At 39.2% G+C, this 13971-nt stretch overlaps 3 protein-coding genes across 3 annotated transcripts in view; 2 read left to right on the top strand and 1 right to left on the bottom strand.

Annotated features, from left to right (window-relative positions):
• prr13 (proline rich 13) overlaps positions 1-882 on the top strand; it is a 14980-nt gene extending 14098 nt beyond the window's left edge. The window contains exons 3-4 of the mRNA XM_059528680.1: positions 138-502; positions 691-882. Of these exons, the coding sequence (XP_059384663.1) occupies positions 138-502; positions 691-732 (407 nt within the window). The 3' untranslated portion in view covers positions 733-882. The remainder of the gene's footprint in view (positions 1-137; positions 503-690) is intronic.
• LOC132119151 (synapsin-2-like) overlaps positions 1-13971 on the bottom strand; it is a 511637-nt gene that overhangs the window by 166430 nt on the left and 331236 nt on the right. The window lies entirely within an intron of this gene.
• LOC132119156 (metalloproteinase inhibitor 3-like) overlaps positions 1-13971 on the top strand; it is a 386564-nt gene that overhangs the window by 89786 nt on the left and 282807 nt on the right. The window lies entirely within an intron of this gene.

Raw genomic sequence — 13971 nt, 5'->3', positions numbered from 1 at the left:
ATAATCATCTGTTGTCATTTTCTGAACACAGTCTGGGTTGGAAGAGCAGGAAGGTGATTTTCACATTGTAGATGTAGAGTATTTTTTTTATCTAAATCCTTCTGTTTATTCATGTGATGGCGGTTTTCGTCTCCTAGGACCTCCATACGCAGGACCTCCAGCCGCTCAGCCGCCCAATCCTGCCTATCCTGCCCCTCCAAACCCAGCATATCCAGCCATGCCCATCCCATCCTACCCACCTGGACCCAACCCCATCTATCCGCCCGGCATGAACCAGCCCTCAGCCATCCCTTACACCACCCCGTACCAGCACCCGTTCCCCCCCGCCGTGGCCGGGCCACATCCACCGTTCCCTGGAGCTGGACACCCCTGCCCCATCCCGCAGTATGGGGGTCCCCCGGCCGGGATGAGCGCACCTGGACATAAGAAACACAAGAAGATGAAGAAGATGAAGAAAGGGCATAAAGCTAACAAGGAGCATAAACACATGAAGCACGGCAAGGTGAGAGTGAGACCAGGCACCGAGAAGATGGAGTAAATCCCCTAAATCACACTTCCATGTCATTCATAAAATCTCTGTGATTGAGTGTCACAGCAGCAGCATCCCTGTAGTACAGGACTGATGCAGCATCCTTCACACTGTCAGGCAGGAGACTGTTGTTGAATGCTTTGTGTTTTGTGGTTTTGCAGCACTCCTCGAGCAGCAGCAGCAGCAGCAGTGACTCGGACTGAAGAGCAGCTCTGAACACATTCACAGCCTGGGTTCCTCTGATTCACCCATCAGCCCTGCGGCGATAAACACACGCAGTGATGGATAGCACTTAAGCACATGCGTGTTTCTATGAGTCTGAATGCTCTTCTTAATTAAAGATCTATAACTAATGAGCTGAGGTTGTGAGTAGATCATATTCATTATAACTTGACTCACACACTGTAATGACTTTTGCCTCTATCTGAGAAGAAACAATTGTAATTAAACTCACTTTATGCATTAAAGTTACTTTAAGGAGAAAAGTGCTCTTTCCTCTCTTCGTTTTATTTAGAAAATGTCAGTTAAACTTATTTTTACCTGAGGACTGTGAACCTGCTTCTTTGTACATTGCTCTTTACTTCCCGAAGCAGTAAAAGTGTATTGATCAAAGTTAATAATTGAGAAGCTGAGCTAGATCTTGATTATTGTAGTCATGAGGCAGATTTAATCTGTGGACTCGCTGTGTATCTATGCTGATGAATCACTGCAGAACCTCTGTTGACTAATGAAGAATCATTTAATAAAACAAGAAGAAGAAGATTGAAACACCTGATGCAGTTACTTTGCCAACAAATCCTGAGATCCGCACAGCTCTGCTTGTTTATCTCTTAATAGTGTTAGATGACGGTATTATGATCCACTGAGAGCTGAGATCTAACAAGATCTGAGTCATATACAATAACTAGTTGTAGTTCTGGCAAAGGAAAGGAAGATCCAGTAGTTTCTTGTCTGAGAATCGGTCATTCTGCTCTCAACTAATCACTTCTAATGATGGAGAACATGGTCCTGCTCAGAGCAATTAATGTGGACTTACTGAAACTGTGGAGGAGGTAATAATCAATTGTATGGCATATGAAGAGGAAATGAAAAAATGTGAATTTCTGTTGGCATACATTCTTTAACTTTGCAGAATATAAACAGGTCATACAAAGAATATTAAGCTCCGTTTTTTGTTGTTGTAAAAGTTATATAAGAAAGGTAGTGGGGGTATTATTTTCTTCGTGTCTCTCTTCTGATATTATCGCCTCACTCTTCATCCCAGTAGGAGGCAGAATATGCACCAAAGCTGCTCTGACATCTGCCATAAACCGCCAAAGAAGAAGTGATCGCGTCTCGCTCGTAGACTGCAGGGGGCAGGGTTTCATATTGTTTTGAAGCACCCCTGGGCGCCGCCATTGGCTAGCGGACCCCCACCAGATGTAGCATTCCATTGACTCCCATTCATTTTGGCGTCACTTTGACAGCGAATAACTTTACATCTGAGGCGTTTAAAGACTGCATTTGTCCATTAATTATTTCTAAAGAAACACGAAAATGTATAAAAGGCTCCATTACCTTGTATCTTACGTTATGGACCCGTAGAAGCAGTTTTTGTAAAAACGATTGCATCATAACCAGCGACTCTGTCGCACAGTAGAGAAATTACTGTATGGACAGGAGGAGAAGCTCGCAGGCAATCTTTTACTGTCTATGAGGCTATCGGGGGGACGAGGAGGCATGAAGTCAAGGGAGATAATTAATCAGAATACTTACCAAAATTTGCTACTGTACACGCTCGCCTTCTCTGGAAGATTCGGTGGGTGATTCAGATTTCTCTTGGCACAGCGATTAGAAGACTTACAGGTTGCTCATGTGACATCTACGTCATCAAGCTCCGTTTGAGTCTGCGCAGTACGCTCGACCCCCAGGAAGTGCGTGCTTCTAATTGACTTCACTTGTCTCCGTTGAATCCAATGGGGTCGCTGTGTCCATTTCTTTTACTGTCTATTGTAGACTGTATGGTGGTAAACCCGACAGGGGGAGGAGAAGAACAGTAAGGGGGCTTTCACACTGGGCTCGTTTGCTGCCTCCGAGCCCAAGCGCAATTGTTTCCTGCGCCGCCCGCAGCGTTGGTCTGCTTTCACACTCAATAGTTGTATCGAACCAAGGTGTGTTTGCAGTCACCTTACGTCATCGCAAATGCATAGTTGTAATTTGTATGCACAGTATAATAATTCATTTTAATTATTTAATTTTAATTAATTTAATTTTGATTTTTAGGAGTGTGTGGAATCAACCTCGGCTCTCTCGTGTGTTGAGGAAACAATGATATCGACAGTGTTACGCATGCGCGGGATACTTCTAAATTATCTAAGCTAACAGAGTGTGTTAAAAATGTAAAAGATTGGATGACAAATAATTTTCTCCAATTAAATTAGGATAAGACAGAGATATTAATTATTGGACCAAAAAACACTACACAGAATCTTGTAGATTACAATCTGCAGCTAGACGGATGTACTGTTACTTCCTCTACAGTCAAAAATTTCAAAAAGTTATATTAGCAAGCAATTTGTCTTTTGAAAATCATATTTCCCATGTTACAAAAACTGCATTCTTCCATCTTAGAAACATTGCCAAGCTACGAAACATGTTATCTGTTTCTGAAAGCAGAAAAGCTAGTTCATGCATTCATGACCTCTAGACTGGACTATTGTAATGCACTTCTAGGTGGTTGTCCTGCTTCGTCAATAAACAAGCTACAGGTCGTCCAAAATGCAGCAGCTAGAGTCCTTACCAGGTCAAGAAAATATGATCATATTACCCCAATTTTACAGTCTCTGCACTGGCTACCTATTAAGTTCTGTATCAGTTACAAATTATCATTACTTACCTATAAGGCCCTAAATGGTTTAGCTCATGTGTACCTTACTAGCCTTCTACCACGCTACAACCCATCACGCTCCCTAAGGTCACAAAACGCTGGACTTTTGGTAGTTCCTAGGATAGCAAAGTCCGCTAAAGGAGGTAGTGCTTTCTCACATTTGGCTCCCAAACTCTGGAATAGCCTTCCTGATAATGTTCAGGGTTCAGGGCTTAATTTGTGCCGGTGTTGTGCCTAATTTTGACCCCCTGCCGAATTATTACCCCCCTTGTTCAAATCGCTACCTGATTGCCTAATCCTAACCCCACCCCTAATCCTAACCCCTAATCCTAACCCCTCCCCCACACCTACTCCTAAACCTACCAATATTAGGGGGGTAATAATTCGGCAGGGGGTTGAAATTGGGCACAACACCGGCACCTCATTTTGGCGGATCCCCCTCCTCCAGGGGCAGCGTTTCAGTATGGCAGACAGAGAATAGCCAGATATGTGCCGTGAAAAATTATCCAAAATTAATATCTCTATTATAAATCACAGGGTTTTAGAAATATTTAACCAATGATAAGTATTTAAAGGAGCTTGTAAAACTTCGTAATCCCATTGGATCCTCAAGCTCTCGCGAAACCTCGTCACTTCACACGCCTTCACTCAGATTAACGCGCGCACACAGCCTGGAGACAGATCTCCGTTTATCCGCAAAGCAAGGGTAAACAAATAACTGTTTGAATAGTACAGCATTTTCTTTACTCAAACACTATGTCTGTTAAGGCTATTGTTTGTGTGTACTTGAAGACTGGAGAAGTACCCAGCCGGCATTTCAATGTTGATTCAACGTTGAAACAACGTCAGGTACCAGGGTTGAATCAACGTTGAATTACCTTTCGATTTTGCAAAATGGATCAATGTTGAAATCACGACGTTGATTCACCATTGAAATCGCGACGTTGATTCACTGTTGAAATCGCGACGCTGTTTCACCATCTTACCTTCATCACGGGTGAATGACGGTCGTTCTGCAGACCTTGGATTAACGCGGAATGAGGTGTTGATTTTGAAAAGTTAATCAACGTTGATAACACGATGTTGTTTCACCGTCGTACCTGTCACCATGTATAAATACACACTTGTATGTTCAATTAGATCCTAGTTTGCATTTAGATCAACAGTGTACATGATAAAGGCTAACAATCAAATGACTGGCAGCAATGGCTTTACAATCAACTTCAATAAACTACCACATGCTCAAAATTGTAAAACAGCAGTTTTATTTTGGAAACATACTGTATAAAACAGATGAAAATTATCCCAAACTTTATTTTTGCAGAGTATGCATGGATGTATTGTTAAAAACGTAGTAGAACAATCCAAATACAATAATATTTAAAGGTTGTTGTAAAATATTTTGCATATAAATGCATATTTTTGTGGCACTTGCAAGAGAAACCCTTGTACCTTTATGACTGAAACCAGTTGATCTTTTATTTTGGTGGAAAATACAGTTTCTGTAAAAAACATGTTTGAGTAATCTTTGAGTAATGTTTAAGTATCTCATGACAAGAGATGTGTATATTTGTGCAGTGAAAATGTGTTGCACAGTTTGAGAAGGACCAGGGCCGCTGTAAGGGCAGGGAAGATTAGGACTGTTCCAAGGGAACAGCATTAGATAGACTTCCTGTTGGCCTTCTGTAGCAAATTGTAGCTCCGTGTAGCTGTTTTTATTTTATTTTTTTCTCTAGAATCTTTATCTTACTATCACTCTCTGTTTTTTAAAGTGGTAAAATATAACTTAATTCACACCATATTTCTGATATTATCGATCAATCTTATCAGATTAACTTTAATCGTTCACTTTTATTTTATTTCCGTGAGTGCAGTACACCTGCAAAGCGTTAGCACTCGTTAGCTTGTCATTAGCGTTTTCATTCGAACCTATCGCTGTTTTCTTTTCTCCTCTCCCTCGCTACAGTTTTTCACAAGTTCATCAAACAACCGCAGTAAGAATTTTCATCAAGCACGGTGGGTAATGGCTTCTCCTATCATTGTTTCTTGCACCTCTTGCCACATGTACAGTTTATCTATCTCTGTCGCTGATGAGGGATTCACATGTGATAAATGCAGGGAAATAGTTAGGCTGACAGAGAAGATTTCAGAATTAGAGACACGCATCCAAACTTTAATTGAGGACAGTAAAAATGTTAGGGCTCTAGATACGGCTTTGGATGCGTCTAGCTCAGGGATTCCTGTACATTGTTCGGTTCCGGAAACAGAGCCCCAGCAGCAGGGCAACTGGGTGACGGTGAGGCAGCGTAGTCGTGGGTCAAAACACCGCTCTTCTGTTCCGATCAAAACATTAAACAGGTTCTCCCCACTCAGTGATGCACCCACTGAGAAACCTGATGAAAGTGCTCTAGTTATTGGTGATTCTATTGTACGGAACGTGAATATAGAGACACCAGCCACCATAGTCAAATGTTTACCGGGAGCCAGAGCGCCTGACATCTTGGCAAATTTAAAAGTGCTGGCTAATGCTAAACGTAAATACAGTAAGATTGTTATTCATGCCGGCGCTAATGATGTTCGACTTCGCCAGTCGGAGATCACTAAAAATAACATTAAAGAGATGTGTGAACTTGCAAGCACGATGTCAGACACTGTAATATGCTCTGGTCCCCTCCCTGCTTACTGTGGTGATGAGATGCATAGCAGATTGTCATCACTCAATGGCTGGATGTCTAAGTGGTGCCCACAGAATAACATAGGTTTCATAGACAATTGGACGAGCTTTTGGGGCAGACCTGACCTGTTTAAAAGAGATGGTCTTCATCCCTCCTGGGGTGGCGCCACTCTTCTCTCTAGAAATATGGCAAATAGTCTTAGTGTTTATACTTGACTAACTGGGGCCCAGGTCAGGAAGCAGACAGACTGGCTAAACCGACCGTCTGCTAGCTGCCTCCCGTCACAGAGGTCAGTTAATTCTCAGCACATAGAGACTCTTTCACCTAGATATCACACTATAGAGACTGTGTCTGTTCCCCGAACTAGAAAATACAAAAAACGTCCAAACCAAGTTAAGATTAACAATTTAATAAAATACAAATAAAAAACAGAAGCAATATGGATAAACAAATGATAAAGCTTGGCTTATTGAATATCAGATCCCTTTCTACGAAAACACTTTTTGTAAATAATATGATCACTGATCATAATATAGATGTACTCTGTTTGACAGAAACCTGGCTAAAACCTGATGATTACATTATTTTAAATGAGTCCACCCCCCAAGATTACTGTTATAAACATGAGCCACGTCTAAAAGGCAAAGGTGGAGGTGTTGCTTCAATTTATAACAACGTTTTCAGGATCTCTCAGAGAGCAGGCTACAAGTATAACTCGTTTGAAGTAATGGTGCTTCATATAACATTATCCAAAGAAACAAATGTTAATGATAAATCCCCTGTTATGTTTGTACTGGCTACTGTATACAGGCCACCAGGGCACCATACAGACTTTATTAAAGAGTTTGGTGATTTTACATCCGAGTTAGTTCTGGCTGCAGATAAAGTTTTAATAGTTGGTGATTTTAATATCCATGTTGATAATGAAAACGATGCATTGGGATCAGCATTTATAGACATTCTGAACTCTATTGGTGTTAGACAACACGTTTCAGGACCTACTCATTGTCGAAATCATACTCTAGATTTAATACTGTCACATGGAATTGATGTTGATGGTGTTGAAATTATTCAGCCAAGTGATGATATCTCAGATCATTATTTAGTTCTTTGCAAAATTCATATAGCCAAAATTGTAAATTCTACTTCTTGTTACAAGTATGGAAGAACCATCACTTCTAACACAAAAGACTGCTTTTTAAGTTATCTTCCTGATGTATCCAAATTCCTTAGCATATCCAAAACCTCAGAACAACTTGATGATGTAACAGAAACTATGGACTCTCTCTTTTCTAGCACTTTAAATAAAGTTGCTCCTTTACGCTTAAGGAAGGTTAAGGAAAACAGTTTGACACCATGGTATAATGAGCATACTCGCACCCTAAAGAGAGCAGCCCGAAAAATGGAGCGCAGCTGGAGGAAAACAAAACTAGAGGTATTTCGTATTGCTTGGCGGGAAAGTAACATATCCTACAGAAAAGCATTAAAAACTGCTAGATCCGATTACTTTTCTTCTCTTTTAGAAGAAAACAAACATAACCCCAGGTATTTATTCAATACAGTGGCTAAATTAACGAAAAATAAAGCCTCAACAAGTGTTGACATTTCCCAACACCACAGCAGTAATGACTTTATGAACTACTTTACTTCTAAAATCGATACTATTAGAGATAAAATTGCAACCATTCAGCCGTCAGCTACAGTATCACATCAGACAGTGAACTATAGACCCCCTGAGGAACAGTTCCACTCATTCTCTACCATAGGAGAGGAAGAATTGTATAAACTTGTTAAATCATCTAAACCAACAACATGTATGTTAGACCCTATACCATCTAAGCTCCTGAAAGAGGTGCTTCCAGAAGTCATAGATCCTCTTCTGACTATTATTAATTCCTCATTGTCATTAGGATATGTCCCCAAAACCTTCAAACTGGCTGTTATTAAGCCTCTCATCAAAAAACCACAACTTGACCCCAAAGAACTAGTTAATTATAGACCAATCTCGAATCTCCCTTTTCTGTCCAAGATACCAGAAAAGGTGGTATCCACACAATTATATTCCTTCTTAGAGAAAAATGGTATATGTGAGGATTTCCAGTCAGGATTTAGACCGTATCATAGTACTGAGACTGCTATTCTTAGAGTTACAAATGATCTGCTCTTATCATCTGATCGTGGGTGTATCTCTCTATTAGTTTTATTGGATCTTAGTGCTGCGTTTGACACAATTGACCACAACATTCTTTTGCATAGACTTGAATACTTTGTTGGCATCAGTGGAAGTGCATTAGCATGGTTTAAATCGTACTTATATGACCGCCATCAGTTCGTAGCAGTGAATGAAGATGTATCCTATCGATCACAAGTGCAATATGGAGTACCTCAAGGCTCAGTACTAGGGCCGCTACTCTTCACGCTTTATATGTTACCCTTGGGAGATATCATCAGGAAACATGGTGTTAGCTTTCACTGTTATGCTGATGATACTCAGCTCTATATTTCTTCGCAGCCCGGTGAAACACACCAATTTGAAAAACTAATGGATTGCATAGTCGATATAAAAAACTGGATGACGAGTAATTTCTTACTGCTAAATTCTGAAAAAACAGAGGTGTTAATTATAGGACCTAAAAACTCTGCTTGTAATAACCTAGAACACTGTCTAAGACTTGATGGTTGCTCTGTCAATTCTTCGTCATCAGTTAGGAACCTAGGTGTGCTATTTGATCGCAATCTTTCCTTAGATAGCCATTTGTAATTTGCATTTGTAAAACTGCATTTTTCCATCTCAAAAATATATCTAAATTACGGCCTATGCTCTCAATGTCAAATGCAGAAATGTTAATCCATGCATTTATGACCTCAAGGTTAGATTATTGTAATGCTTTATTGGGTGGTTGTTCTGCACGCTTAGTAAACAAACTACAGCTAGTCCAAAATGCAGCAGCAAGAGTTCTTACTAGAACCAGGAAGTATGACCATATTAGCCCGGTCCTGTCAACACTGCACTGGCTCCCTATCAAGCATCGCATAGATTTTAAAATATTGCTTATTACTTGTAAAGCCCTGAATGGTTTAGCACCTCAGTATTTGAATGAGCTCCTTTTACATTATAATCCTCTACGTCCGCTACGTTCTCAAAACTCAGGCAATTTGATAATACCTAGAATATCAAAATCAACTGCAGGCGGCAGATCCTTTTCCTATTTGGCGCCCAAACTCTGGAATAACCTACCTAACATTGTTCGGGAGGCAGACACACTCTTGCAGTTTAAATCTAGATTAAAGACCCATCTCTTTAACCTGGCATACACATAACATACTAATATGCTTTTATTATCCAAATCCGTTAAAGGATTTTTAGGCTGCATTAATTAGGTAAACCGGAACCGGAAACACTTCCCATAACAACCTATGTACTTGCTACATCATTAGAAGAATGGCATCTACGCTAATATTTGTCTGTTTCTCTCTTGTTCCGAGGTCACCGTGGCCACCAGATCCAGTCTGTGTCCAGATCAGAGGGTCACTGCAGTCACCCGGATCCAGTACGTATCCAGACCAGATGCTGGATCAGCACCTAGAAAGGACCTCTACATCCCTGAAAGACAGCGGAGACCAGGACAACTAGAGCCCCAGATACAGATCCCCTGTAAAGACCTTGTCTCAGAGGAGCACCAGGACAAGACCACAGGAAACAGATGATTCTTCTGCACAATCTGACTTTGCTGCAGCCTGGAATTGAACTACTGGTTTCGTCTGGTCAGAGGAGAACTGGCCCCCCCAACTGAGCCTGGTTTCTCCCAAGGTTTTTTTCTCCATTCTGTCACCGATGGAGTTTCGGTTCCTTGCCGCTGTCGCCTCTGGCTTGCTTAGTTGGGGACACTTCATCTACAGCGATATCGTTGACTTGATTGCAAATAAATGCACAGACACTATTTAACTGAACAGAGATGACATAACTGAATCCAATGATGAACTGCCTTTAACTATCATTTTTGCATTATTGACACTGTTTTCCTAATGAATGTTGTTCAGTTGCTTTGACGCAATGTATTTTGTTTAAAGCGCTATATAAATAAAGGTGACATTGACATTAGAGGGGGCACCCCGAGGGGAGGGGGTTGATTTCTACCAGCAGCCTCGTGCATACAGTGTGGTTGTGCTTCGGGTGATCGTTGAAAGAGTCCCAGCGCTAGGTCCATTCTGACGCCGTCCCCTCCACTCTCTCCCACTTGTGCACTTTCTGTACCGTTCTGTATAAACATTTACATTTACATTTAATCATTTAAAAGACGCTTTTATCCAAAGCGACTTACAAATGAGAACAATAAAAGCAGTCAGGTCAACAAGAGAACACCAACAGTACACCAGTGCCATGACAAGTCTCAGTTAGTCTAGTACAGAACACATAGCCAGGTTTTTTTTTTTTTTTTTTTAAATATGAAAGACAAGAAAAGAAGGAAAAGTGCTAGTGTTAGTTGGTTAAGTGCTGGTGTAAAAGATTGGTCTTTAGATGTTTCTTGAAAATGAGTAAAGACTCAGCTGTATGAATTGAGATTGGGAGGTCATTCCACCAGCTGGGCACAGTCCAGGAGAAGATCGTGAGAGTGATATTGAACCTCTTTGGGATGGCACCACAATGCGTCGTTCACTTGCAGAGCGCAAACTTCTGAAGGGGAACATAAGATTTAACCAGTGAGTTTAGGTACGTTCACAATATTTCACAATAACTTTGATATTGTGAAATATATTTCACTGAAAACTGAATGCAAAATAAATCACACAATATTTTCACTTTACAGTTCAGTAACAGTGAGGTTGGAAACAAAGTGGACAACACTATTCATTAAACACTTATTTAATGTATTCAGATGAAAATGTACAATATTAACAAATTATTCACAAGCAGTGTTTTCAGAGACCCCAGTTACACTGTTTTAATCAGAACACTAGCAATACAGTGTAGTAAAAAAGGTAAAATCAAATTCAGTAAATTTTTATTAAACTAAGTACAATCGAAACCTATCACATAAGGTCAAAGCATCTCTAGCAGAAGTGACTGTGCAGTGTAGCAGATGAACAATTTCTTACCAATGTTTCAAGAACAAGCTGGATCCTTGATGACTCTACAAGGAGAAAGAAGAAATGGTTTACTGAAAAGTTCTTAAAAAGCAGGATTTCATTTTATACGATTCCTTTAACCCTTGTGGATGGTTCAAATTCACTACCCTTTGGAGTTGTTCGGGATGAAAACATCCACTCAATTAAACTGCTGTAAAAATGTATCAGATTCATTTTTTTTTTTTTTTTTTTTTTGCATAAATCTGTTAATCAACCTCAGTCCTGATCAAAACCACCAAATGTTTTGCAAAAAAATCCAAGATTTTAACTCTTTAATTGCCAAGTTCATAAATGATGTCACTGATTTGAGGAAAAAAACACACAAAATGACTTATTTTCAATATTAAAGTAATTGTGGCTGGATTTTTTTTTTTACTTTTTATAACAGTCTTGGGCATGTCAAAGTTTAGTAGCAACATTGGCTTTGATGCATTTTTAGTTTTTGTGCAACATTAGATTTAATTTTTTTCTCCCTAATTAGTTGTTGGTGGCTGTTTTTGCCCCATTGACTTCCATTATAACGACATTTTTTGATTGCAAAGCCATGACACCATGTAATCATGCATTCTTGATTGTTTGTGGTTTTCCCTTTTGGGAAGAGGTAAAATTTGTTAATTTTACAGTTGATCACTAGGTGGGACCATTAACCCTTTAGATAGGCCTGTGCAAAAAAAGGCTTAGTTTCTGGCTTGTATATGGAGTTATATGGAGTATAACAGCAAATTATAGTGTTTGTGTGTGTGTGAGATTCTTGATTGTTGGTGGTTTTCCCTGTTGGGAAGAGGTAACATTTGTTATTTTTACAGTTGATCACTAGGTGGGACCATTAACCATTTAGATAGGCCTGTGCAAAAAAAGCTTAGTTTTTGACTTGTATATGAAGCTATATGGAGTATAACAGAATATTATATTGAGTGTGTATGTGTGTGTGTGTGTGTGTGAGAAAGAGAGAGAGAGTGTGTGTGAGAGAGACCTTTGCGCACTTACCTTAATGTATTTCAGAAAATCACAATGAACACCTCAGCTCTTAGAACTACATGGAGTAAACAAAAGTGTATTTATGCACCTGCTGCCTTTTAATGGTGGTGAAAGTATTCGGTTGTTAAGTGATGACGTAAGAAGCGCTGTTTCCGGGTCTAGGCCTCAACTCGCTTCACTTGAGAATATGACCTCAGCAGCCGTTTATGAGCACTGTTTATTCATATTGATAATTTAAGTTAAACGCTTTCAAACTTACGATATACACTACAGTCTCCGTGCTCACAGCGTCCCAAACACAAATAATTTTAAGATATTTTTTTTATATTTATATTTTCATTGTCTGGCTATCTGGTACTTCAGTATGGAGTTAAAGGTTAATGTTATAACTTTTTCACTAGTATTCTATCACAGTTTATATTAGCACCTTTTGTTGTTTTCTCGTGGTAACTGATAGAGCGTTTGGACACGGAAGCGCTGCTACGTGACGTCAGACTTAATAAGCGAATAGACTAAACAAAAGCAAAGTACGTGGATTTAAACACTTGCATGCCATCGTGCTGGATATTTAATGGTGAGAAAAGCAGCAAGCAACACGAGAAAGGGCTTGACTTGTACCAAAGTTTATAGAAATGATTATGTAGCGTGACCCCTCCAGCGAGCTGCAGCTTATTTGAAGTTGGTATTGCATTTTGGTTCATAATACATTATGTTCATAAATTTGATGCAAAGTATATTTTTTTACAGGATTTTAAGGTTTTAAACTGGCTTTACCATCAAGAAAAGAGGAGCATTTCACTTATAGGCCATATGTACTTTTCACCATCAAAAGGAAGCAGGTGCATAAACACACTTCTTTTTTTATTGTTTATTCCATGTAGTTCTGAGAGCATGAGGTGCATATTTTGATTTTTTCAAATACTGTACATCAAGGTAAGTGCACAAAGGTCTCTCTCACACCTTCTCTTTCTGTCTCTCTCTCTCTATCACACACACACTATAATTTGCTATTATACTCCATATAACCCCATACAAGTCAGAAACTATGCCTTTTTTTGCACAGGCCTATCTAAAGGGTTAATGGTCCCACCTAGTGATCAACTGTAAAAAATAACAAATGTTACCTCTTCCCAAAAGGAAAAACCACCAACAATCAAGAATCTCACACACACACAAACACTATAATTTGCTGTTATACTCCATATAACTCCATATACAAGCCAGAAACTAAGCCTTTTTTTGCACAGGCCTATTTAAAGGGTTAATGGTCCCACCTAGTGATCAACTGTAAAAATACATTTTTTTACCTCTTACCAAAAGTGAAAACCACAAACAATCAAGAATGCATGATTATATGGTGTCATGGCTTTGCAATCAAAAAATGTCGTTATAATGGAAGTCAATGGGGCAAAAACAGCCACCAACAGCTAATTAGGGAGAAAAAATTTAAATCTAATGCTGCACAAAAACTAACAATGCATCAAAGCCAATCTTGTTACTAATCTTTGACATGCCCAAGACTGTGATAAAAGGTAAAAAAAAATATAATATATAATATATATATATATAATATATATTGAAAATATGTAATTTTGTGTGTTTTTTTCCCCAAATCAGTGACATCATTTATGAATTTGGTAATTAAAAAGTTAAAATCTTGGAATTTTTTTAAAAAATTGGTAGTTTTGATCAGGACTGAGGCTGATTAATAGATTTATGCAAAAAAAAAATATTTATCTGATACATTTTTACAGCAGTTTAATTTAGTGGATGTTTTCATCCACGAACATCCTGAA

The sequence above is a fragment of the Carassius carassius genome, chromosome 38 (assembly GCF_963082965.1).
Source record: "Carassius carassius chromosome 38, fCarCar2.1, whole genome shotgun sequence".
NCBI lineage: Eukaryota > Metazoa > Chordata > Actinopteri > Cypriniformes > Cyprinidae > Carassius > Carassius carassius.
Note: the sequence above shows the minus strand (reverse complement) of the source record. Positions and strands in the feature narration are given on the sequence as shown.